At 38.1% G+C, this 27,588-nt stretch overlaps 1 protein-coding gene across 1 annotated transcript in view; it reads right to left on the reverse strand.

Annotated features, from left to right (window-relative positions):
• Nucleotides 1-8,536: 8,536 nt before the first annotated feature.
• Nucleotides 8,537-27,588, reverse strand: part of LMLN (leishmanolysin like peptidase) — a 50,281-nt gene continuing 31,229 nt past the window's right edge. Inside the window, exons 13-17 of the mRNA XM_005911887.3 lie at nucleotides 26,384-26,516; nucleotides 24,498-24,657; nucleotides 22,634-22,764; nucleotides 18,704-18,914; nucleotides 8,537-12,222 (exon numbers count right to left, since the gene is read on the reverse strand). Of these exons, the coding sequence (XP_005911949.2) occupies nucleotides 12,122-12,222; nucleotides 18,704-18,914; nucleotides 22,634-22,764; nucleotides 24,498-24,657; nucleotides 26,384-26,516 (736 nt within the window). The 3' untranslated portion in view covers nucleotides 8,537-12,121. The remainder of the gene's footprint in view (nucleotides 12,223-18,703; nucleotides 18,915-22,633; nucleotides 22,765-24,497; nucleotides 24,658-26,383; nucleotides 26,517-27,588) is intronic.

Consider the following 27,588-nt stretch of genomic DNA (forward strand, 5'->3'; position numbering starts at 1 on the left):
AGATTTCCTGGAGCACAGAGTGCCTCACTCTACCGTGAACTCAGTCAGGGGTATTTGAAGGTCAACAGGTATAGCAGCACAGGATTCAATCTGCATAGAGGCAGATGGCAAATGCCTTGGTTGTTCAGTCATTAGCAATGCTCTTGGTAAGTGCCAATTTGTAGTTGACACGAGCAAATAATTTTTTAGTATATGATTATTTGAAATTAAATAATAATTAAATAAAGCAAAGGAGAAAAGGAAAGATATAAACATCTGAATGCAGAGTTCCAAAGAATAGCAAGAAGAGATGAGAAAGCCTTCTTCAGCGATCAATGCAAAGAAATAGAGGAAAACAACAGAATGGGAAAGACTAGAGATCTCGTCAAGAAAATTAGAGATATCAAGGGAACATTTCATGCAAAGATGGGCTCAATAAAGGACAGAAATTGTATGGACCTAACAGAAGCAGAGGATATTAAGAAGAGGTGGCAAGAATACACAGAAGAACTGTACAAAAAAGATCTTCATGACCCAGATAATCATGATGGTGTGATCACTCACCTAGAGCCAGACATCCTGGAATGTGAAGTCAAAAGGGCCTTAGGAAGCATCACTATGAACAAAGCTAGTGGAGGTGATAGAATTCCAGTTGAGCTATCTCAAATCCTGAAAGATGATGCTGTGAAAGTGCTGCACTCAATATGCCAGCAAATCTGGAAAACTCAGCAGTGGCTACAGGACTGGAAAAGGTCAGTTTTCATTCCAATCCCAAAGAAAGGCAATGTAAAAGAATGCTCAAACTACCGCACAATTGCACTCATCTCACACGCTAGTAAAGTAATGCTCAAAATTCTCCAAGCCAGGCTTCAGCAATATGTGAACTGTGAACTTCCAGATATTCAAGCTGGTTTTAGAAAAGGCAGAGGAACCAGAGATCAAATTGCCAACATCTGCTGGATCATCGAAAATGCAAGAGAGTTCCAGGAAAACATCTATTTCTACTTTATTGAGTATGCCAAAGCCTTTGACTGTGTGGATCACAATAAACTGTGGAAAATTCTGAAAGAAAGGGGAATACCAGACCACCTGACCTGCCTCTTGAGAAACCTATATGCAGGTCAGGAAGCAACAGTTAGAACTGGACATGGAACAACAGACTGGTTCCAAATAGGAAAAGGAGTAAGTCAAGGCTGTATATTGTCACCCTGCTTATTGAACTTATATGCAGAGTACATCATGAGAAATGCTGGGCTGGAAGAAGCACAAGCTGGATTCAAGATTGCCGGGAGAAATATCAATAACCTCAGGTATTCAGATGACACCACCCTTATGGCAGAAAGTGAAGAGGAACTCAAAAGCCTCTTGATGAAAGTGGAGAGTGAAAAAGTTGGCTTAAAGCTCAACATTCAGAAAACTAAGATCATGGCATCTGGTCCCATCACTTCATGGGAAATAGATGGGGAAACAGTGGAAACAGTGAGAAACTTTATTTTTTGGGGCTCCAAAATAACTGCAGATGGTGACTGCAGCCATGAAATTAAAAGATGCTTACTCCTTGGAAGAAAAGTTATGACCAACCTAGATAGCATATTGAAAAGCAGAGACATTACTTTGCCAACAAAGGTCCATCTAGTCAAGGCTATGGTTTTTCCAGTGGTCATGTATGGATGTGAGAGTTGGACTGTGAAGAAAGCTGAGCAGTGAAGAGTTGATGCTTTTGAACTGTGGTGTTGAAGAAGACTTTTTTTTTTGAAGAAGAAGACTCTTGAGAGTCCCTTGGCTGCAAGGAGATCCAACCAGTCCATTCTGAAGGAGATCAGCCCTGGGATTTCTTTGGAAGGAATGATGCTAAAGCTGAAACTCCAGTACTTTGGCCACCCCATGCGAAGAGTTGACTCATTGGAAAAGACTCTGATGCTAGGAGGGATTGGGGGCAGGAGGAGAAGGGGACGACAGAGGATGAGATGGCTGGATGGCATCACTGACTCGATGGACGTGAGTCTGAGTGAACTCTGGTAGTTGGTGATGGACAGGGAGGCCTGGCATGCTGCGATTCATGGGATCGCAAAGAGTCAGACACAACTGAGTTAATGAACTGAACTTATTTGAAATTAAAATTTGTGTGTCCTGGTTTGGGGTTTTTCTTCACTAATTCTGGCAACCTTGAGCATGGGAGAGGAAGTGACTAGAGGAAGATAAGATTGTTGGGCAAAACCCAGTTGAGTACACATACAATCAGCTTAGTGTTTTTCCCTAGTAGGGCTCATCTAGTATAAGTAAGGTCAAGGCAGATAATAGGATTCCTCCAAAGTTGGGATTTTACCAAGTGGATTTTGGTAAGAAGCACCAGAGAGTTTAAGGGCAGTAATTTGCAAATTTGAGTTTTCAACAGCATCAATTAGAGGATTTGTTAGGACACAGATTGCAGGGCCCCAACCCTAGAGATTTTGATTCAGCAGATCTGGGATGGGGCCAAAGAATTTGCATTTTATAGGAATTCCCTGGACTGGTTCTATTCTGGTCAGGGAACTAAGATCCTGCAAGCTGCACAGTGCGGCCAAAAAAAAAAAAATTGCATTCTGAGGAATACAGCTGGTCCAGGAGCCACAAAAAGATGTTCTTTCTGGTTTTTTTTACAGATAAGCATAAAAGAACATCATTGCAAAGATGGGAACAATAAAGGACAGAAATGGTATGGACCTAAAAGAAGCAAAAGATATTCAGAAGAGGTGGCAAGAATACACAGAAGAACTATATAAAAAAGATCTTCATGACCCAGATAACAATGATGGTGTGATCACTCACCTAGAGCCAGACATCCTGGAATGCGAAGTCAAGTGGGCCTTAAAAACATCACTACGAACAAAGCTAGCGGAGGTGATGGAATTCCAGCTGAGCTATTCCAAATCCTAAAAGATGAAGCCGTGAAAGTACTGCATTCAATATGCCAGCAAATTTTGAAAACTCGGCTGTGGCCACGGGACTGGAAAAGGTCAGTTTTTATTCCAATCCCAAAGAAAGGCAATGTAAAAGAATGCTCAAACTACTGCACAATTATACTCATCTCACACGCTAGTAAAGTAATGCTCAAAATTCTCCAAGCCAGGCTTCAGCAATATGTGAACTGAGAACTTCCAGATGTTCAAGCTGGTTTTAGAAAAAGCAGAGGAACCAGAGATCAAATTGCCAACATCCACTGGATCATAGAAAAAGCAAGAGAATTCCAGAAGAACATCTACTTCTGTTTCATTGACTATGCCAAACTGTGGAAAATTCTTAGGGATGGGAATACCAGACCACCTGGCCTGCCTCTTGAGAAACCTGTATGCAAGTCAAGAAGCAAAAGTTAGAACTGGACATGGAACAACAGACTGGCTCAAAATTGGGAAAAGGAGTATGTCAAGGCTGTATATTGTCACCTTGATTATTTAACTTATATGCAGAGTACATCATGTGAAATGTCGGGCTGGATGAAGCACAAGCTGGAATTGAGACTGCTGGGAGAAATATCAATAACCTCAGAAACGCAGATGACACCATCCTTATGGCAGAAAGTGAAGAAGAACTAAAGAGCCTCTTGATGAAAGTGAAAGAGGAGAGTGAAAAAGTTGGCTGAAAACCCAACATTCAGAAAACTAAGATCATGGCCTCTGGTCCTGTCACTTCATGGCAAATAGATGGGGAAACAATGGAAACAGTGACAGACTTAATTTTCTTGGGCTCCAAAATCACTGCAGATGGTGACTGCAGCCATGAAATTAAAAGATGCTTGCTTCTTGGAAGAAATGCTATAACAAACCTAGACAGTATATTAAAAAGCAGAGACATTACTTTGCCAACAAAGGTTCATCTAGTCAAAGGTATGGTTTTTTCTAGTAGTCATATATGGATGTGAGAGTTGGACCATAAAGAAAGCTGAGTGCTGAAGAATTGATGCTTTTGAATTGTGGTGTTGGAGAAGACTCTTGAGAGTCCCTTGGACTGCAAGGAGATAAAATCAGTCAATCCTAAAGGAAATCAGTCCTGAATATTCATTGGAAGGACTGATGCTGAGGCTGAAACTCCAATACTTTGGCCACCTGATAGAAAGAACTGACTCATTGGAAAAGACCCTGATGCTGGGAAAGATTGAAGGCAGGAGGAGAAGGGGACAACAGAGGATGAGATTGTTGGATGGCATCACCAACTTGATGGACATGAGTTTGAGCAAGCTCCAGGAGCTGGTGATGAACAAGGAAGCCTGGTGTGCTGCAGTCCACAGGGTTGCAAAGAGTCAGATACAACTGAGCGACTGAACTCAAATGAACTGAACTCACAGTTCACACTTTGAGAGCCACTGCAGTAGAGTGAAATGGGGGACCATGTGATCTAATGTAGATAAGGGGAGGCAGTAAGGATGGAGGAGGCTGAGGGGCACAGAGGGTATAAGAAAGGTTTATATTCCTTGTCTTCACAGTGAGCAGAAGTCTGCAATGGCTCCTTGCAAAGGATTAGCTGTTCTACTTCAGATTCTTTTCCCATACAGGTTATTACAGAGTATTGAGGAAACAATCATTTAATTGTCCCCCTCCTTCACCACCTCTAGGACAAAGACCATGTCTGTCGGTTTCTTGTGTTCCCAGCAGAGTGCCTGCCAGAGTTGGTGCTAAATATGCGCTGAACATTGTAAGTACCCAACAAATACTTCAATGCTCAATCACTAGATTTAGTACCTCGATAAGCATCAGAAGGTACTCTCAAGTGCGCTTACACCTTGGAGGCAAAAACACAAGGCAGCCCCTCCCCATGTCGCAGTAGTGGCCTGGTCATTCTGCATGCACCCTCTTGCTCCTGTTTCCCTCCTGAGTCATTTCTTAGTACCCAATTCTTAGGCCTTCACTCTCGAGTTTAGACTTACCTTCACCATCTGTTTCTTCCTCTGTGCTGTGCTCAGTCATTCAGTTGTGTCTGACTCTCTGAGACCCCATGGACTGCAGCCTGCCAGACTCTTCTGTCCATGGGACTCTCTGGGCAAGAATACTGGAGTGGATTGCTATTTCCTTCTCCAGGGCACTAATAACTTCTGCATCTATGCTTCTGGCTTGAGTAGCTGGAAGCCACATCCAGATCAGTGCCTGCCCTCTCTGAAGCTGACCTGCTCCGATTCCTGAGCTCAGTAGATGCTAGTCTGCTCATTTTCACCACCATGGCTCCTGGGCCATGGTGCACGGCAGCCACACCAGGCACTGTCATTCCAGACCTGGAATTAAATGATGGCATGAAAACTATAAAACAGCAGAAGCAAACTGCAGAGGGAGGGGTTTCTGACAAATTAGTGAGAGCTGCTGGTTCCCTCTTTTCAAATCGATCCTTGAAAAAGATGGGAGGGGTAAGATTCCCCTCGCCACCACTCCCAGTTAATAATACCACCACATAGGTATGTGTATGTACCTGAGAAAACCAGGTTGTTTTGAAATGGTAACGGGTAAACAGGAGGAGGAATGATCACAGCCTAGGGTTGGAGGGCAGCTGTGAAAGGGTAAGTTAGAACAAAAAGGAGGGAAAAAACCCATCTGTGGAGACCAGGCGTGGGGCACACTGCTGATGTTGGGGTTCTGGAGCAAAATCCCAGAGTGGCGAAGCCACTGACTCACCTCAATCAGACTGAGGACTGATTTGCCTTAGATATTTCACTTCATTTTTCTTTCCATGATGCTTATTCCTAAGGATCATTTAACACCTATAGACTTACTGGCTCTCCCTTTACTCCTTTGTCAAACCTATTGTAAGAAATGCCGATTTTACACACTTAATAACAAGCATTAAGCCTCACAACTAACCAATATCATTTTAGAGCAGTGGCATAACCTGTTTTATCTGACTTCTATTAAAGATTCAAGGCTCTGGCAAACTGCTGAGGCGTGAGGCATTTGCTCTATTATTTGCAGCTACCCCACTTACAGTAAATTTTCATATTCTCAGCCAAATACATCAGAGCTGTCACTATATACACACTAATGAACACCCGTGTGTGTAATCACATGTGAAATTTCTTCCTATCAACCTGTAGCCTTCTTGACTGTGATTCTCAAACAAGACGACGACGTTAGAACATTGAGTCTCTAATGTTTCTGTTGAAATTGAAAAAACTGGCTGTTAGTGGCATTGGATGTGAAAATGGCATTAAATCTAAGATATATCAAGGTCTATAGGCAGAACAAAACATTTCTATACATACAAAATGAGAATGGTATTGGTCATCTACCAGAATATCAGATAGTGTATTTGAACTTCTATCTCCAAATATGTCCAGTTTATTTTAAACATTAAAGAATGAACTTCTGATGGACCACTAACAAGCTGATTTAAATAAACCTCTCCATTTCAGCGTATCTACCAGAGATGTGTGGACAAAAGACTTGTTTATGTAATGATACCTTCTGAAAGTGAAATTTGCTTAGTTGTGTCCAACTCTTTGTGACTCCAAGGACTATACAGTCCATGGAATTCTCCAGGCCAGAATAGTGCAGTGCTTAGCCATTCCCTTCTACAGGAAATCTTTCCAACCCAGGGATCGAACCCAGATCTCTTGCATTGCTGGCAGATTCTTTATCAGCTGAGCCACCAGGGAAGCAATGACACCTACTAAATAAGCTATATTCTATGAATATACAAAAAGGGAGTATAAACAGGTAATGTATGAGGTGTAGATGGCTTTATCTTCAGTACATTGTGCAAATAATATTGGATTTACTAAACTCTGTGAATAGTTTTTTTATATAATTTACTAAACTCCATACGTAGTTTGATATATATATATAGTAAATACATAATTTACTAAACTCTGTACATAGTTTTAGTACTTATATGAAATACTTAAAACATTTAAAAAAATCTAAATATTATCATTAAAATTTCCTGATAAGATCTACTCAGCAAGTAGGTTAAACAGGCAACATTCAGTCCATTTCATGGTGCTTAGCTCCAGCCCCCAGGGCAAGACGGCTCTGCGTACACATGAAGGCATGCCCCAGGTACGTTCTCTCAAACTAGTCAGGTTATGATGAAGAATCACATTCCACGATTACAGCCACAAATAGAGTGTGGTACTTGAACACACAGAGTGGTCCTGGCTCACAGCACGAAACTCATAGGGCAGGAATCATCCTCAGCCACAGACAGCTGCCCTGAACTGTTTTAGTCCGCTCTCTTTCTGCTTAACTATTTGAGGAGGGTTATTCCCTATAGGTTTACATAACATTTGTCCCCAGTCTTTAAGTAGGACAATATTACTCCAGTTTAAAGTAAAAATTGAATTATGTTTCACAATAATCACCTCATTGTCCCCATATAAAGTGTATAGATGTGTTTGTACTCCTCAAAGTGTTAGTCGCTCAGTCATGTCTGACTCTTTGCAATCCCAAGGATAGTAGTAACCCACCAGGCTTCTCTGTTCATGGGATTCTCTAAGCAAGAATACTGGAGTGAGTAGCCATTCCCTTCTCCAGAGGATCTTCCTGACCCACGGATCGAACCCAGGCATCTTGCATTGACTGCAGATTCTTTCACCATCTGAGGTTTGTACTCCTGCCACTGCTGCTGCTAAGTCACTTCAGTCGTATCTGACTCTGTGCGACCCCATAGACGGAAGCCCACCAGGCTCCCCCATCCCTGGGATTCTCCAGGCAAGAACACTGGAGTGGGTTGCCATTTCCTTCTCCAATGCATGAAAGTGAAAAGTGAAAGTGAAATCGCTCAGTCCTGTCCGACTCTAGCGACCCCATGGACTGCAGCCTACCAGGCTCCTCTATCCATGGGATTTTCTAGGCAAAAGTACTGGAGTGGGGTGCCATTGCCTTCTCCTAACCTGGTTTAAAAAACTGACGGCTTTCGTGGCTGCAAGCTGGCTGTTCCTGTGAGTTGTTCTCTGCTGCTAAGAACCGTGGCAGGCATGACTCCAAGGTGGATTTTCATGGCTTCTGGTGGGCAGTTGTGTACCAGCAGGATGACAACTACTGCTGGGGTCTTAAAGCTCAAGCTGGATGCTGTATCTATGAGCAGACAGCTGTTAAGCAGACTTGACTGGAAGTTGAAGAGGTGAACTTGAATCCTTGACCTGTCAAAAGCAGTTGGCCTGACTTTTTGATGATGGGTACATGTTTTTTTCTACAGATAACTTCTTTTTTTTTTTTTTTTCTACAGATAACTTCTTTGGGGTGTGAAGAGAGGTAGTGACTACAATGCAAGGAACCAGTTCTAACCAAAGATGTTTGTTGTCCTGAAGATTTCAAGGGCGTTTATGATACCAGTCAGACATAACAGGCAGCCAGATGGATGCCCATGGGATACAAGAGCAAACAACTATTCACTGGCTGCTGCTCTGCACAGCTTAGGATCCTAGCTTCTTGACAAGGGATCAAACCTGTGACTGCTGCAGTGGAAGCTCAGCCCTAACCACTGGACCCCCAGGAAATTCTCCAGCTTTCTATTTTAATAAATGTTTATAAATCATTCCAAAAAAAATTGATGGTGTTAAGTAAAGACAAGATGCAAATTAGTTTCCATTTTTATTAAAGCTTTGTTTTTTCTAGGTAATATATTACACTTAAAGTTAAATACCACAAATAAAGATTAGTTCTGAAATCTACTTTATTAAAAATGTAAACAAAAAGAAAATAATTCACCACTCCCTCCCCAACCCTGACTAAATGTATCAAAAAAAGGTCATCCTTTCAGGTAAGTTCTTTCTTGAGAACAAGTAACACAGACTTTATTAAAATACATTAGTCCTCTTGGCTGCAAGGACCTGGCACGGATGACAGGTGCCAACTATGAAACAGGTCTGTGGGGCTGTGACTGAAGTCCACCTCATCCTGCCAAGATTACTCAAACACCCTCTTCTCTCTCCATTCAGCGTCCAAGGACAAGGACAGTGCTAAGGCACTGAGCACGGGACACTGCAATGAACACGACGGGGATGTAAGCTGGCGTACTCCAGGAAGCAGGCCAGAGCCAGCAGTGACCGAGCAATTCTGCACGAGTATCAGTCACAGAATATTAGAGCTGGAAAGATTCTGAGACAGCATATGGTCATTTTACAGATGGTCTCAATCAGTGAGTCTTCTAATATTGAAGAGAATATTGATAAAATTTTATGGAATACTCTGGAATACTTATTTATGTATCTTATAACTATTTAAACTTCATTATGTTTCACTTTCAAATACTGATAAATTCTTAGCCAATATATTAGGCTGAAACTAACTTTAAGCATAATTTATAACATTTTTAGGAAAAGATGTTTTTCAGGAGAATACAGAGAGATCTATACTAAGACTACCTAACTGCTTGTCAGTTTCTTTAAAGCTGTCAGCTCAAGTCTAACGACATGGCTTTTGCTTCCTTCCTATAAATTCTGTTCTTGAAAACCTGAGAGATAAATTCACTTGTTAATTTTGACATTGGGACCTTAATACTATCAAAATGAACTTAAGTCTGAAATGAAAACTGAGGTAGTCAGTTTTTATAAGCACTTGGCCCCTTCTGAATCAGAAAGGGACTTCAGTCTGCTATCATCAAATTAGCTATTGCCCCACCTCCCTCCACCATGGCTGCAGTCTCTCTGTGAACTGGTTTTGCAAACATAAAGGGAATCACCTGCCACAGGATACTGACATTTAGGTCATTTCAAGTTCTTCAGTTCAAAGCTGAATTACAGTCCACTAATTCTGCACTGAAATTTCAGACTTAAAAATTTTTGTTTTTAGAATATTGTTTTAGAATTTCATCATCTAAGTGACTAAACTATGCCTTTTAAAATTTCTTAAAGGTTCAGTCGTTTTCTAAATCTTCATTGAGTATACTATGCACAATCAGTGACAAGCAACCATTTTCAAAACTTGGTGAGGAGGAAGGAAGACACCAGCACAGTTAGTTACCCTCAAAAATTCAAGATTTCTTAACATTATGCTGTATCAGATTCTACATTTGTGCAGAGGAAACACTGGGCTACCAGATACCAAGCTTAATAAATATAGATAGAAAAAATGTCATCTATAATATCTTCTTCAGAAATTCATTAGTGCAAATATAATTATATCAATAAAAATAAAGCAAAAATATATTTCAAGTATAAAAAGCACCATGCTCAGAAACAATACTACCTAAATGGGATTACTGCACAACAGTCAAAATATAACTGAACCTATCACTGTGAGTCTCAAATATATTATTAATCCGTATTATTTTTGGTAAAATTATTTATATAACTTTGCAATGATTCATAATCACATTAGGTATATATGCTTAGATTTATAACTTTCTTTAAAAATATACTCTACATTTTTCTGATTTGCATGATTTAAAGTATGCAGGACAAAGGCAGAAACACCATTATTATTAGCTCTTCTTCAGTTGAGGTTGGCTATGCTAGAGACTCCCAGCATTTCACAAAGACAAAAACCTCCAATTTAAAATTGTAGGCAGATAAGTATTTTAAATATATGCACTTAAAAAAAAAGAGGTGACTTTCCTTTATGCTGGAGTTGCTGTTTGACTCCAGTGCCAAATAGTAGGTTGGAATTATTTCTTAGTAATTATGCTGTTTGTTCACTTAGCACAATTTCTTAAACTGAATGCTTGATAACTGTATGCTGAATTAAAGGGCCAACCAATTAATGAATTAATGTTTGTTCAAGGGCTACGTTTATAATGCCATAGGACTTCACAGCTTTAGAGCTCATGAAGTTTCTTTTTTCTTTTTAAGAAAAACTGGACATCATTCATTATTAAAGAATTTCACATTGGGATTACTAAATAGGGTTGGGCAGCTCTGGTATCATGGCAGAACTGCTTCTGGGAACCAGAATCAATGGGTGACATAAAGAGTGTCAAATACAAGAGGTAAAGGACATTACAAAGCAATCTTCTGATTTCTATGGACTAAGTCATACGCTGTGTGGTAAAGTGGACCCTATCGGATAGGCTCTACACCAAACCTACACTTTACTGCTGCTGCTGCTGCTAAGTCGCTTCAGTCGTGTCCAACTCTGTGCGACCCCATAGTCGGCAGCCCACCAGGCTCCCCTGTCCCTGGATTCTCCAGGCAAGAACACTGGAGTGGGTTGCCATCTCCCTCTCCAACGCATGAAAGTGAAAAGTGAAAGTGAAGTCGTTCAGTAGTGTCCGACTCTTTGCGACCCCATGGACTGCAGCCTACCAGGCTCCTCCAAACCTAACAGTTTCTAAGCCAACCTAAAAATAACTGCATCCCTGTCTATACCATAATTTCTTTTTATCTTCATTTGTCAAAAAGGAAAGTTCTATTCTTGTTGGATAGCAGTTGTCATAACTATTATCTGAAAAACATATAATTAGGTTTTATTCAATTTGCATGTCTTCAATGATTCACAGGGCAGAATATTTTTCTCCCTCTGCTTCCCAGTTTTTCAAGTCATTATTAAACTAATGGAGAATACAACTGGAAGCTACTCTCTGAAGATCAGTGAATATGGATATAGCTAGAAGAGGGCTACCAACACATAATGGTTCAGCAGGAAACTGCCACACAGCTGTTTTGAAAAAGGTTAAATCATAAGATTTAGCAAAACAAAAATTAAAAAAAAAACTCATTAGAACAATGATTTAGGTATACTATGTACAGTCATTAAATTTAAACTAGGTATAACAGTTTATGTAGAAATCAAATTATTTTCTGTAAGTCAAAGGACAATTTATACTTTTGAGGACAGGGTCCACAACTTATAATCTTGGAACAATTAGCTGTTCTTTAAATTATTGCAGCAGAGATGAACTCTCCCATTGTTTTAGGTTAATGGAAATGCTGAGGTATGTAATCACTGAAATCTTCACCTTTTATCCCACTTTCAAAGGAAAATTTCAAGAAGGTTATATATCCTGAAATGTAAAGAGACTCGGAGACTTGGAAATCCTTCTCCTCCAAACTTTGAGGCTGCTGGGTTGCTGATGAGGAGTGACCGCTGTGAAGCTCTGCTTCAGGATCTGATTGTGGTCCACACTTCCAAGCCAAAGTCAGGAATGCCACTTCCACCATCCACACAGGCTGGCACTTGCCAGATTTTGTGCTTTGTTCAGAGGAACATGACACAAAGGAATGTCTTTAGATTTCACTTTTCCATTCCTAATGCCATACGCACAGAAGAAATCCAGCCAGCAGAGGAAACAGATTGCCTAGCAGAAGCCAGAGGGTGACCACCAGGCTAGAGGAACAGGAACAGAGATCTAGGGTTGAAAACAAAAAATTGATTTTCCATAGACATTTTTGGAAAAAACTATTGACAAATAGTTTTTTTCAATATTGACAAAATATTGACAAATGAGTAGAGTTAATTATTAAAAGGTGAAGAAGGACCACCTCTGAGAGCAGACTCAAGAGTGACTTCCTGAAATCGAGATATGCAGTCTTTTATGTTTATAGAAAAAGAACAAAATATTTACGCAGGAGAAAAGATATGCCTACCCAATCAAGGTTCAAAAATAGCACCCAAGAAACAATAAAGGTGTCTCAGGGTAGTGGTATCCTGGTAAAGCTAAAGATGCTATACAGGAAAGTAAATTAAATTCTTGGCTATTCCAACATGGGATGCAGGACTCTACTCTATTCTCCCTTGTCTCTTCTAAGTAGGGTGACCACAAAATTTATCATTCCATATCAGGACATTTTGAAATAAGTGTTGAAATAAATTTTGAGTCTCAAGATGGAAACTAAACTTAGATAACTCATCAAACTAAAACTTAGATAACTTTCATGTTTGTGTAAATGCTCCACTTGACCAGAACCACAGCATATCCAGTCAGCCATCTCCAACCACCAAGTCAACTCTGGGCTCTATACTTGTTTCCTTGATCTTTCTAAATACGGTTAGATACTAACGTCAGCCCATCAACCTAAGCTGAGTATTTCTTCCTTATTTCCTGCTTATAGACCTTTTCTTTTATTTTACAGTTCTCTGGATTCCTTAGAGACTACCTATGTGAAATAAAATTTGCTTTGATCAACTAAATTATTCTCTTTGATTATTTTAATACAATCATAAATAATAACAATCATACCTGGACCATCCCAGGCAAAACAGGACATATGTTTCCCAATCTCTAAATATCTACCCATCTATCCATATCACCCCAGGCTTAATTTGGAAACAGCAGAAGATTTTACAGGTTTTTGGCAGTAGGAGTATATTTTAATTTATATAAGTTGCTCTAATAACTAAAACTATTTTTCCCTAACAATTCTCAGAATGGAGAACAATTTTTAGCAGTCAAGAGACCAGGCCAACCTGACTTTATTTTAGGATGAGTTGTCATTTCTACCATTTTGACCAATAAAGAACCAACCAAGCTTCTAGTCCGACGTTCTTAAAAAGAAAAAAAAGGACTGGATCTTAGAATTAAAAAAATGATAATGTTAAGGTACTACAGATGTTTTTCTGAGAACTAAACAATGTGAAATAAGCATTTTAAAAAATTATTTCATTGTATATAATTCAGGTAAACCATGGGGAACTTATATTCTTTCCCAATGGAACCAGCTGACAAAAATCAATCCTTCTCAAAGTGTGGCATTTGGATCAACAACATCAGTCTCACATGGGAACTTGTTAAAAACGCAAATTCTCAAGACTCCAACCCAGATCTTCTGAATCAGAAACTCGGGGGTAATTCCTAGCAATCTGTGTTTTAACATGATTTTGATGCATGCTAAAGTTTGCATCTTATGCAAGTTTGAACTTCTGACCTAGAGCTGCTGCTGCTGCTAAGTCGCTTCAGTCGTGTCTGACTCTGTGCAACCCCATGGACAGCAGCCCACCAGGCTCCCCCATCCCTGGGATTCTCCAGGCAAGAACACTGGAGTGGGTTGCCATTTCCTTCTCCAATGCATAAAAGTGAAAAGTGAAAGTGAAGTTGCTCAGTCGAGTCCGAGTCCTAGTGACCCCATGGACTGCAGCCTACCAGGCTCCTCCGTCCATGGGATTTTCCAGGCAAGAGTACTGGAGTGGGGTGCCATTGCCTTCTCTGTACTGTCCAATATGTCTGATAGCTATATGTGCTATTTAAATTTATTTTAAAGTAACTTTTACTGTTCTTTTTTCTTTCTGCAATAAACACACTTTTTTTTGTGGCGGGGGGGAAGAACTATCATTTGCTGATTTTTTAATAGATATATATTTATTTATATATATAATTTACTTATATATTGTGCTGAGTCTTTGTTGCTGCATGAGCTTTTCTCTAGCTGCGGTGAGTAAGGCTACTCTCTATTATAGTTGTGGTGCATGGGCTTCTCATTGCAGTGGTTTCTCCTGTTGTGAAGCACAGGCTCTAAGGTGCAGGCTCAGGAGTTGCGGGACATGGGCTTAGCTGCTCTGTGGCATGTGGGATCTTCCTGGACCTGTGTCCCCTGCAGTTGCAGGCAGATTATTTACCAATCAGCCACTAGGGAAGCCCGCTGATTTTTTTTTAATTGGCATATAATTGCTTTACAACGTCGTGTTAGTCTCTGCTATACAACAGTGTGAATCGGTTATATGTATACATACATTCCCTCCCTCTCAAGCCTCCCACCCCTCCCCATCCCACCCTTGTAGGTCATCCCTGAGCACCAAGCTGAGTTCCCTGTGTTATACAGCAGCTTCCAAGTAGTATATATGGAAGTACATCTATTTTACACATGGTATGGTATATATGTCAATGCCACTCTCTCAATTTGTCCCACCCTCTCTTTCCCCTCCATGTGCACAAGTCCATTCTCTACATTTGCATCTCTATTCCTGCCCTGCAAATAGGCATTTCTTTTTTAATGACATATTTTAGGTGAAATGCAATAAAAGTAGCCTCTAAATACCAGCAAATATTCATTAGACTACACTATATACAATAAAGACATAACTTTGAGCTACAGCTACAGTCGATGAATGTGATTATTTTGCCTCTTTAATGGCAAAATCAAAGTCAGATTAGAAGGCACTTTGTCAAACCATGTTAAATGTAACCAGTTTGACTTTATTGTTTTAAGTCCTACTGATTAAATAGCATTTTTATTTTAGTTTTTTAAATATTCAAGTGTCAGGGTGAAAAAAACAGTATAAGAGGACATATAATAAAAACTTGGTCTTACATCATTTTCTTTCCATCAACCCCAACCCTGTTTTATCTTTGATGGTTACTGCAGGATGGGATGGGGAGGGAGGTGGGAGGGGGGTTCAGGATGCAGAACACATGTACACCCATGGCTGATTCATGTCAATGTATGGCAAAAACCACTACAATACTGTAAAGTAATTAGCCTCCAATTAAATACATGTTAATTTTTTTTTAAAGTGTAAGCTTAAACTACTATTTCCTAAGTTAGATAAAACACTCCTGCCATTTAAGGTGATAATTTAACCTACATTATGTTTCGCCTTCTTTTCTTCCCTCTCCTTACTTATTTATATAGTTTGTCTGAGGTCCTGTATAAGCAAACCTCTATTCATGTCCCATATACTTTCCACATTATCACTTGGCTTCCTGTTAAGATGGAAATATTAGCACCCTTATGCTTTTTTATTCATTTTCTAGCTTTCATGAGATGGACCGACTCTTTTTCATTTCCAAAGCATGTGTATATTTATGTGTATGTGTTTATTTAAAATTTTTACCATGCCAATGTTTCTCTTGATCAAATTTTTAGAATTTTTACTATATTACTGGTGCTTTAAAAAACTGGATTTTGGATTTGTTGATCATCTCATTGTGTCTTTGTTGGTTTTCATAGCATTCTTCACTTTGATGGTAGCAATTAGGATTTTTTTTTTTTTTTTTTTTTGTCTTCTATTTACTATAAAACCTCTCCTTCCTTCCTGATCAAATGTCTTTCTTTGGTTGGCTTACACAAGTGTTTCTCATTCTGCTGGTGACTTAAAATTTTTTTTAAACTAATTTTTATTGGAGTATAGTTGCTTTACAATAATGTTGTGTCACTTTGCACTGTACAGCAAAGTGAATCAGTTAGATGTGTATATACACATAGCCATCAGGTATATGTGCTATCTAAATTAACCAAAATAAAAATATTTAGTTCCTCAGTCACACTAGCCACATTTCACATGTTTAATAGTCACATGTGACTAACGACTGTTGTATGGGGCAGTACAGATTATAGAACAACTCCATCACCCCAGAAACATGTACCAGATTAGTTCTGGCCTAAAGCATTAGATACGAGTGGTCTTAGTTGGAATAAGGAATAGATCCTGGAGTTTCTAATAACACAGACATATCCTTTTATTCCCTCATTCTCAATTTGATCCAAAGGAAATAGGAGGAGAAATGAACTAGCTATTGTTTATCTGCTGTTGGTACTAAAATTTAACAAGCTAAAACATTAAAACCATTAAAACATTAATGGTGGCTCTGGAACATTTGTCATCCTTCAAAAACACTGCACTTTCTGTGACAGTACTCTACAAAGGAAAGATACAAAGAGGGTGTTTCAAAATGAATGAAACGACCCGATCTAGGTTTTGATCTGCACCTTATTAGTTGTAACAGTGAATGTATCACTTAACCTCTTTATACCTTAGTTTTCTCACATGTAAAATGATAATTCCTACCTCATTAGGTTTTGTGATGATTAAATACATGGATATAGACAGAGCACTCAGCAAAGGGTCCAGCATTTAATAAATGGAAACAAAACAACCTCTACAATCTGAAGAGATCAGGAAGAATTTAGAACTAAACTGAGGTTTGACAGAAAACAACAAAATTCTGTAAAGCAATTATCCTTCAATAAAAAATAAATTAAAAAAAAGAATTTAGAACTAAATCTTTCATATTCACTAATGGAAACTACACCTAAAAGGCATCTATTCTTATAATATTTTATACATTTTCCAAAATTGTGGTAGTGATTTAGAGGTAACAATCCTTTTTGAGCATGCTTCTTTATAGAACTAGTTAACAGGAAGAAATCACAACATAGTACCATAGAAAATACAACACAGCACCCTAAGTACCAAGTAGAGTCCTAGAGAATCATGAAATCTAGGGGTGGTCTTGAGCACCCCTAACACAAGTATTCAGATCCCCAAACTCACCCTCTACTTGTAGCCCATGTCTTGATAAAGCTCAGAATGTGGGAAAGGAAAAAAAATAAATTTTAGAGATAAAGAAACTTTGAGCTGTAAAGTGAATGTAGCCCTCTATTTAAAACCTAACTACAAAACAAACAAAGGACTATATAATTCCATTTAAAAAATACCTCCAGCTGAGAAAATGAAACATGGCCTATTTCAAAATGTCAAACTGTCATCAGTTCAGTTCAGTTTCTCAGTCGTGTCCGACTCTTTGCAACCCCATGAACCGCAGCATGCCAGGCCTCCCTGTCCATCACCAACTCCCAGAGTCCACCCATACCCGTGTCCATTGAGTTGATGATGCCATCCAACCATCTCATCCTCTGTCGTCCCCTTCTCTTCCTGCCCTCAATCTTTCCCAGCATCAGGGTCTTTTCCAATGAGTCAGCTCTTTGCATGAGGTGGCCAAAGTATTGGAGTTTCAGCCTCAACATCAGTCCTTCCAATGAACACCCAGGACTGATCTCCTTTAGGATGGACTGGTTGGATTTCCTTGCAGTCCAAGGGACTCTTAAGAGTCTTCCCCAACACCAAAGTCATAAAATTTCATAAATCATTTAATAAAATATCACAGACCATAGGTCAAAGCTTTCGTTGAGAGTTCATGAATTTTGCTTTTATAACTCTTAGAAACAGGTCATCAGCCTGTTTGCACATCTTCATTAATAGGGAAGGCACTCTTCTCAAGACAGTCCCTTCTATTCCTCTCCTGGTTCTGAATGATTTTACTGAATCTATCTCCCTACAACTTCATTTTATTAGTCTCCATTCTACTCTCCAGAGTCTCACAGAATGAGTAAAATATCCTTCAGTGAAAACCACTGTCTTTGCCAGCCTGTCTTTCTATCTCACTGTGTATATCTGCATCTCCTTGCACCTATCTCTTCTTTGCGGACATGTCAATCTCATCTTAGAACATTTTCCAGTGTCTTTCCCACTCTTTCATCTCACCTAGTTATAATACAACTAAAATATATTTAACTGCTTTTTTGTACTCAATGAACAGAATTTTTACTCTTAATTTCAAAATGAATGGCTGAAACATTAACTTTTTATAACTGTCAGGGAATTTTTTGTGCCAGTCAGAGGTTCTCTGCATACAAAGTTTCCTCACTCTCGCTCTTACTGAAGTGACGTGTCAAGTCTGCTGCTGCTGCTAAGTCACTTCAGTCGTGTCCGACTCTGTGTGACCCCATAGACGGCAGCCCACCAGGCTCCCCCGTCCCTGGGATTCTCCAGGCAAGAACACTGGAGTGGGTTGCCATTTCCTTCTCCAATGCATGAAAGTGAAAGTGAAGTCACTCAGTCGTGTCCGACTCCTAACGACACCATGGACTGCAGCCTACCAGGCTCCTCCGTCCATGGGATTTGCCAGGCAAGAGTACTGGAGTGAGTTGCCATTGCCTTCTCCCACGTGTCAAGTCTACCTACCTTTGATTTCTAACAATGAAGGGAAGGAGATCTTCCCATAAAACTGCAATTAGAAGAGAAGATGCACAACCTGTTTTAGAGCTTCCTTGTGGGGAATTTTCAACATCTTCCAAAAAAAGTCCCTCTCTACTCCAACCAAAGAGACTACTTACCCAGGGGTAGTGCTCGAGTCAGGTTAACAGCTGGAGGATCTGTTTCTGGAGGACAGAGCTCGCAGAAGTCCCAACATGATGGGCAGAGCAGGTTTCCATCATGAATCCACCCATTCATCTGAATACTCACAGGGAGGACCTGCCCGGCCCGACTACACAAATATGAAGTATCCTGAACCCAAACCTTCAGACCTTCTGGAGAACAAGAAACCTTCAAAAAGTTGGAAAAAAAAAAAATCAGATCAGCAAGATTCTAGTATGTGAACCTTTCTTAATTGTGGGAAAACGCAGTAGAATTTACTAAAAATGTTGGCTATAAAAAACAGTTTGGGATGTGGGCATATTTTAATCTCATATAAAGAGGGTTAAGTTATTCACGTCCTAAAAGGATTTCACTCTCTGGTAGCAGTTCTTCAACTTTGAGTCTAATACCTTTTAAAAAATCAATGAAAGCTATGGACACTTTTCCTGAAAAACACAGGTAACACACAGCTTTACATACAATGCAGATTCACAGACCCTGGAAGCCAAGTCATCAATAATAACATTTCTGTAGCTTCTAGTATCCTCCTATAATTCAGTTTAAATCTCTATCAAAGAGCCATGAATCATGTTACTCTTTCTACAAGTTACTAAATTTTGTAAATCAAATTTGTATTAGTTTTTATAAATAATATATGCTCACTGTAAAAAAAAAAAAAGCATACAGTATAGAAATAACAGAGTAAAAGTTTGTTATTTTTATCCCTACCCCAGATCCTCTGCTCAGAGATGAAAATGGTCACAGTTATTTAATAAAACTGGTAACATATTTAAAGGCAGGATTCATATCTCAAATACAAGGGGTAACTAATGAAATTAATTTTAAAAGGCAAACATATTAAAACTAACTTAAAAAAATTTTTAAATGACTATTTACTTCAAAGTTGTTTTCTAAAAAGACTTCACATTATGCTGCTGCTGCTGCTAAGTCGCATCAGTCGTGTCCAACTCTGTGCGACCCCATAGACGGCAGCCCACCAGGCTCCTCCGTCCCTGGGATTCTCCAGGCAAGAACACTGGAAATGGGTTGCCATTTCCTTCTCCAATGCATGAAAGTGAAAAGTGAAAGAGAATTCGCTCAGTCGTGTCCAACTCTTCTCGACCCCATGGACTACAGCCCACCAGGCTCCTCCGTCCATGGGATTTTCCAGGCAAGAGTACTGGAGTGGGGTGCCATTGCCTTCTCCAAGAAGGCCTGAGGAGCAGCTATATCCCAATAGCAAATAACAATACAGCTACCACCCAGACTAGTTTCTAAATACCTCACTCTACTAAAAGAAATGAGAGCTCCTTGGAGAAATGACTGATTCCAGAGCTGGGGCAAAGAAAGTGAAGATGAACCTAAAATATCTTATGCTAGAAAGCAAGGAAATATTTTAAAAAGATAGGACAAGCCAAAAGGACACAGGAACCAATCCAAAGGGCTTCATTTGGCTAAATCTGGGGCAAGCTGAATATCCAAACAATGATACTAACGGTAAAAGCTATTGAATAAAATGCAATCCATGAGTCAATACAGACTTAAATGTATAAATTAATAAAATGAAAGTATAACAAATATGTTACTGATATAGTACTTTCCCCCCAACCCAAATATTTACTAATTAAAAAGGGAATTAACTAAAAGAGAAAAACAGCTTGACAGTGGAGATGCCTGGTAGATACCAGCAAGTTAACATGACCAGCAGAGACAAATCAAGAGTGCACCACCAAAAGCACACAGCCATCACTTCTGTAATTTCATTGCTCAAAACATTATACATGAATTTAAACATGAGGAAACATCGGACAAACCCAAATTGAGACATACCCTAGATAAGAACTGGTTTGTAATCTTTAAAAGTGTCAAGGTTATGAAAATCAAGAAGACTGAGGAACTGTTCCACATTGAAGGGAACAGAGATATGACAACTACTTAATAGTAGTTAAATTAGTCCAGATCCTATTACTAAAAGGACATTACTTGGACAATAGGCAAAACTTGAATGGGTCCAAGAATTAGATATATCAATGATAATTTCCTAATTTTTTTTTTTTTTAGTACTGTAGTCACATAGGAGGATGGAATACATTTTATAGTATTTGGAGTGAAGGGGCAGACGTCAGCAATTTACACTTAAATGACTCATATTTTTGTACCATTCTTGTAACTTCTCTGTCAGTGTAAAAAAAAAGAACAAAAAACAAAACAGCTAATTGTTTAGAAATCATACACATTTTCCTATATAACTGGTTAAATTAGCAAAATTAACTGACAACACGAGGTACTACAGGGAAGCCAAGTACATTTAATCTTTGTAGATGATACATAATCCCTTTGTGGTGGTGGTGGTGTAGAGAATACACTGAAATAGGCTGAAAAGGTCATTCTCCTATTAAGGTTCACACTGTTCCAGCTTTATCCCCTTTAACCTAATATTCTCACTTAGGTGAATTTATTTCAAAAAATTAACTTTAATAAGGTAAAGCATGTAAATATACTTTAAAAGCATTTTTACATAGTGAAAAGTGAAAATTAACTCAATATCTAAAAGGAAAATGACTTCCCTAATTATGATACTTTAAAATGATGCAATGTTCTATAGCTATGAAGAATAGTAAGTATTATTATTGGAAAAAACTTGGCAAAGGTATTTTGGCCTATATAAAAAGTACTAAGTAAAAACACTAAAACAAAACTATGTATTATGATTACAACTAGATAAAAATTATGTATTTAAGCAATACATAAATCTTTAATAGAATGAATTTATCAGAAAATGGTTGCTGGATTATAGTTGTCAGATTGTAACTTGAATGTGTTTATTTTAAATTATTTTTTGTAAGTTTTCAAAGATTATTTTACATGAATTATATGTGGTGTGTGAATTATACCTCAATAAAGCAGTTACCAAAAAAGTTAATTTTAAAGAAACTTTAAAAATAAAAAGTTAAATTGCCAGATACATTAGTCCACTTAGCTCTTGTAGGTGAAATGGCACAATGAATTTTTATTTTTCAGTTTTCAGGATCACACTCTGTTCCCTGACATCCATTAGTAGAGTATAAAATATTCATTAGGTTGCTGCTACTGCTGCTAAGTCGCTTCAGTCATGTCCGACTCTGTGCGACCCCATAGACGGCAGCCCACCAGGCTCCCCCATCCCTGGGATTCTCCAGGCAAGAACACTGGAGTGGGTTGCCATTTCCTTCTCCAATGCATGAAAGTGAAAAGTGAAAGTGAAGTTGCTCAGTCGTGTCCGACTCCCAGCGACCCCATGGACTGCAGCCTACCAGGCTCCTCTGTCTGTGGGATTTTCCAGGCAAGAGTTCTGGAGTGGGGTGCCATTGCCTTCTCCATTCATTAGGTTGGATGCTCCTAAATTACAGAATGCCTGCATCTCAGTAAGTTCTACGGTAGTATAGTCATTTAATACTAGACAGGCAGATAATAAATCAAGAAAATAGTAGTTTGCTCTCTTTGGATTTCTAATTTCAAAGAAAAAAATCTACTGAAAACCAGTAGTTGATTTATTAATTCTTAAATACATGCCTTCTTCAGATTTTACAAGATTATAGTCTTTTTCCACTACAAAGTAGTTTTTTAAGAGCAAAATTACATATTCCCTAATATTTCCTTAGGATATATGCCCAAAAGCAAAATTATTATAAAACATGTTGATATACAGTAACTGCGTAACTTAAACAAACAGAAAAAGGCAAATTCTCTCAAAGAAATGACAATATTTTGACAAAACAAAAACATCCAAACTAATAGTTACAATAAATAAGCTAAAGTAGTAAACAGCAGAAATAAAAGATACAAAATATATTTGAAAATATAAAAGCCATATAATGAGATACAATTATATAGTATTTGGTATAATTATTAACAATCATATGGTTTACCTGATAGCATCCACTCCCCCAGTCCGGGTAACTCAGCTTCCTTTCACATTTTTCCATGACAAATGCTGATTTCTGAATTAGACAAACTGAATGAGGCCCATACTTTTCAGCACCATAGTTTTTAAAAAGGTCTGAAGCAAACCAGAGAAGTTTTCTTTATTAAAAATTGACTTTGGACTCAAAGAATAAGAAACTGAAGCATTCTACTCTAATGATTAAAAGTTGCTTTTAAAAATCACACGTGTTTCGTTAGTGTTGGGATTCCCTGGTAGCTCAACTGGTAAAGAACCCGCCTGCCAATGCAGAAGACTTGGGTTCACCCTGGGTTGGGAAGACTCCCCTGGAGAAGGAAATGGCAACCTACTCCAGCATTCTTGTCTGGAAAATCCTATGGACAGAGAAGCCTGATGGGCTACACTCTTATGATTAAAAGTTGCTTTAAAAATCAAACATGTTTCATGGAAATTGTCAATTAAAAAAATTAAAAGAAAGAGGAAATTCCAAACTCAAACTGGATTCTCAATAAAGGAATTAGGAGAAAACTATTCTATCAGAAACAAGAGATAAAACTGGGCCTAGAGCACTGAAGTTAAATATACAGAGGAAATGGCACTAAGAATCACCTTCAGTGGTGGTCTAAATTAGGAGTCACTTCCCAAGTGACCCATGATAAGATGAGGCCAATGATTTAAATAATGAAGATTTTTTGGGGGAGTGCTATTACTTTTGCAATATGTTCCTGTATTTTCAACTTGTGCCATCTCCTGGAAGTCAATAAATGATAGGCTGATTTAGTCTTAGACTAAGCACAAACCCACAAAGTTATGGGGTAGACTAAATGACCTCTAAATGGCTAATGGACAAAGGGGTGGAGTCCTTAAAGCCTAGGAATTTTTAAAAAAAGAGAAAAAAAGCCTAGGAATAATTTTCTCTCTCTACACTTAAAACAAGTTTCATCTTTTGAAAATAGATGGTTCAATTAGTCCATTTTGAAATATTATAGAGATAAAACTTTATTTTATATCAGTTTTTAAAAATCTTAATTGTATAAGCTAAGAAAAAAAAATATAAAATAAAACAGAATTTTATATTTATTTTATTTATGAGTATTTTAAAGTCTTCAAAGCACACAGTGACCATTTTCTAAAAAATGCCATACAGTTTACTTCCTTGATGACCTGATCATTTATATATACTAACAGAGAATAAATAAGATGGCAACACATCTTACTACTTATGGGACAACAGTATTATTCTGATATCTGCAGAATGACACATTATGTCTAAGTAACATAAAATGCACACTCCTCAGGAGAGGAAAAAATAGGATACCTAATATGATATAATAAAAAGAGTTCTGCATTGGAAGATCTCGCACTGACATCAATTAGCGATATTACTTAGTATATCTCTTCCCTCATCTGTGAAATTCAATCATAGTATCTTCTCTATGTCTCTTATCAGGTTTTTAGAAGAATAAAATGAAATGATTAAAATCAAAGTGCTTTGCAAATGAGAAAAATGTCATGCAAATATAAGGTATCACTATGGTAGCATATACACAAACGTGCAAGTGTATCTAATAGCTAACAATTCTTTCTATGTGTCATAATTCTAAGCACTGAACTATATTAATTCATTTAATTCTCACAACTCTATGGGACAAGTATTATCTCCTTTGCACACAGGAGAAAACTAAGGTGCAGTGAAGTTACTTCAAACAGGTAGATGGCAGTGGAATCACAAAATAAACTCCGACAATCTGGCTCTGGGGTCTATTTTATATTGTTGATATACACTATTTTATATTGCTTATATATACTTTCAATATGTATATAACATTTAACTTCACTAAACTACTGACCTGGTTGATTTTCCAGTACTCTACAATCTGAGCTGCGCTGATATTCACCACTTAAGTGCCAACTGAATTCCTGACTGAAAGGGCAGTAGTCAGCAATTTCTACTGAACCACCGTAATAAGGCAGATCTTCTGCAGGTACTCCAGTGAGTTCATCAAAGTACTACAAAGAAAAATATATTAGGAAGGCAGGAGAGTAAGAAACATTCTATAAAATCAATATGAAGCCCACAGGCAATTTATAGCATCCCTCTAATGCTATATAATACAAAGGAGATATTAATCTATTTTTTTCATACAGAGTAAACACAAAAAGACTAATTTTTGTGTTATTTGTGGTATTTCAAGGTTGTAGTAGTTTTAGAAATAAGCAAGGTAAGTAAATTAGTCTAAGTTAAGTTTTTATTAGATGACAAATTTGATTAATGTCTTAAAAGGATACATAGAAAGAGTTTTAAGAGCTGACAAAACATAAAACTAATTCATAAAATTAAGATGTTTTAAATACAATGTACTTCAAATGTTTTTAGGAGACTTAATTTATATGTTGTTTTGACAAATTTGAAAAACCCATGAGAAAATCAATGAGATAATATATAATATTTGGAAATACCAAAGGAACAAGGTACCAGAAAAATTTTAAAGATTTCACACTTCATACCAACTCACTGAAGTACAGTACTAAGTGTAGAAATATATATATAGTCACTGCCTTACAGTGTCTAAAGCACTCAATGGGGTTATAAACAGGTAGGAAGCTCAAAATTTAGAAGCAATCACTTTAAACTCACTTCTGAGATAATTTCTGACTTGTGGCTCCTTTGTCAATGGCAGGCAGTGTTAAAGCTTTTTTAGAAATAGCCACTTCAACAAAAAGCTTAAAGCCTACATCAGAGATTCAGACTGAACATGTGGGACCACTGCCTTCACCTTTTAGATACCATTAGGCAAACTTGTCTAGAGCAGAAATTCCAAGCCTTCTAATTAACTGGATTAGAGTACTTCAGTTACTTTTTTCTTTTTAAAAAATATTTTTATTTTATATTGGAGTGTAGTTGATCAACGTTGTGTTAGTTTCAGGTGTGCAGCACAGTGATTCAGTTATACATATAAAGTATCTATTCTTTTTCAAATTCTTTTCCCATGTAGGTTATTACAGAGTACTGAGCAGAGCTCCCTGTCCTATACAGTAGGTCCTTATTGGTTGCTGTTGTTCAGTCGCTAAGACGGGTCTGACCCTTTACGACCCCATGGACTGCAGCATGCCAGGCTCCTCTGTTCTCCACTACCTCCCAGAGTTGGCTCAATTCATGTCCACTGAGTCAGTGATGCTATCTAACCTTATTGTTTATCTACTTTAAATATATCAGTGTGTACATGTCAGTTCCAAACTCCCAATCTATCCCTCCTCTCACCCTTCCTCCCTGGTAATCATAAGTTCGTTCTCTAAGTCCGAGTCTGTATCTGTTTAAAATAAAGTTTAGTTATAAACTTTAAAGTAAGTTTAGTTGTATCATTTTTTTTAAAGATCCTGCATATAAGCGATATATTTGTCTTCCCAGTCAGTTCCTTTCTTCAAAGAACCTTGTTTTTTTTTAATATAAAGATGAAGACTTTTGAAACAAAAAGAAATAGTTTAAAAAATACATTAAAATAAATATTCTAAATGTCTCTTACCACTACTACTAGGCACTGCTAGATATCAGTTAATTGCTATCAATTAACACAGTTTATAAAGAAATGTAAAACTTCAGTTTTTTCTAACTTACAGAAAACAAATGGAGCCTGACAAATTGAAAACTTAAGAGCTTAATTCACTCTTCCAATTCAAAATGGAGACTTCTTTTTAAAAGGTTTACTCCTGAAACTGTGCCCCAAACAAGTGTTACCTGGTATTCCTGAGGTAAAGGTTTTGGAAACTTCTGCAAATTGCACACTGCAACTGCTCTCTGGTCCTGTCTGCAAGTTAATTGCAATGGATTACTTCTGAGTGTGTTACAGTAAGGGTTCAGCATCTGTCTCCTGCAGACAAAGATAAAAATACCATGGTATCAAACTCTAAAGAAGATATTAGAAGTCTATTTTAGAGTTTGTCTTTTCTGTTACAATTTCAATGCTTTTAACATTCTTTTTTAATTAATTGATTTTTAAAAATTTTTGGTTGCACTGGGTCTTCATTACTGCATGCAGACTTTCTCTAATTGCTGTGAACAAGGGCTACCACACAAGTCCAGCATTTTATGATTAATAGAACTTTCAAATAATATCAGCTCAGTTCAGTTCAGTTGCTCAGTCGTGTCTGACTCTTTGCATCCCCATGAACCACAGCACGCCAGGCCTCCCTGTCCAACACCAACTCCCAGAGCCTACCCAAACTCATGTCCATTGAGTCAGTGATGCCATCCAACCATCTCATGCACCATTCTTTCATTCTTTCTGAAGTTATTTCTCCACTGATCTCCAGTATCATATTGGGCACCTACCGACCTGGGAGTTCATCTTTCAGTGTCCTATCTTTTTGCCTTTTCATACTGTTCATGGGGTTCTCAAGGCAAGAATACTGAAGTGGTTTGCCATTCCCTTCTCCAGTGGACCGCATTCTAGTATACAATATCATTATTCCTAAAGAAACCCTCCAAAGTAGAACTAGTATTTTCATTTCACTGATAAATAAATAGTTTGAGACATTTAGCTTGTCCAGGATCATATAGCTGATGAGGGATGGTGATGGGACTTAAACTTCTCTCTCCAAGGTCAGTGCCTTGCCCATTAGAGAAATACCTGGTAACAAGCACTTCTTCTGTTGAAGATCTTAGTCTTACTCTTCTCATCTGGGCTAGGTCTCAAAGCAGTTTTAATCACTCAGAGTTTCTACTAAGGAGTTTGAGGTCTGAGTTAAAAGCCTGCTATGAGGAAAGCTGTTCATAAGCAGTAACATGAAACACTGCAGCTACTTTTGGGACAGTTAGTTAACTCCAGTACAACAACCTGATCTGCTAGTGTTGTTGTTCCCAAATTTTGCTGCACATCAGAATCATCTAGAGAAACTTTTAAAACCTCCATGCCCACCTTGCACCCCATACCAACCGAATCA

This window comes from Bos mutus, chromosome 1 (assembly GCF_027580195.1).
Source record: "Bos mutus isolate GX-2022 chromosome 1, NWIPB_WYAK_1.1, whole genome shotgun sequence".
Classification (NCBI taxonomy): Eukaryota; Metazoa; Chordata; class Mammalia; order Artiodactyla; family Bovidae; genus Bos; species Bos mutus.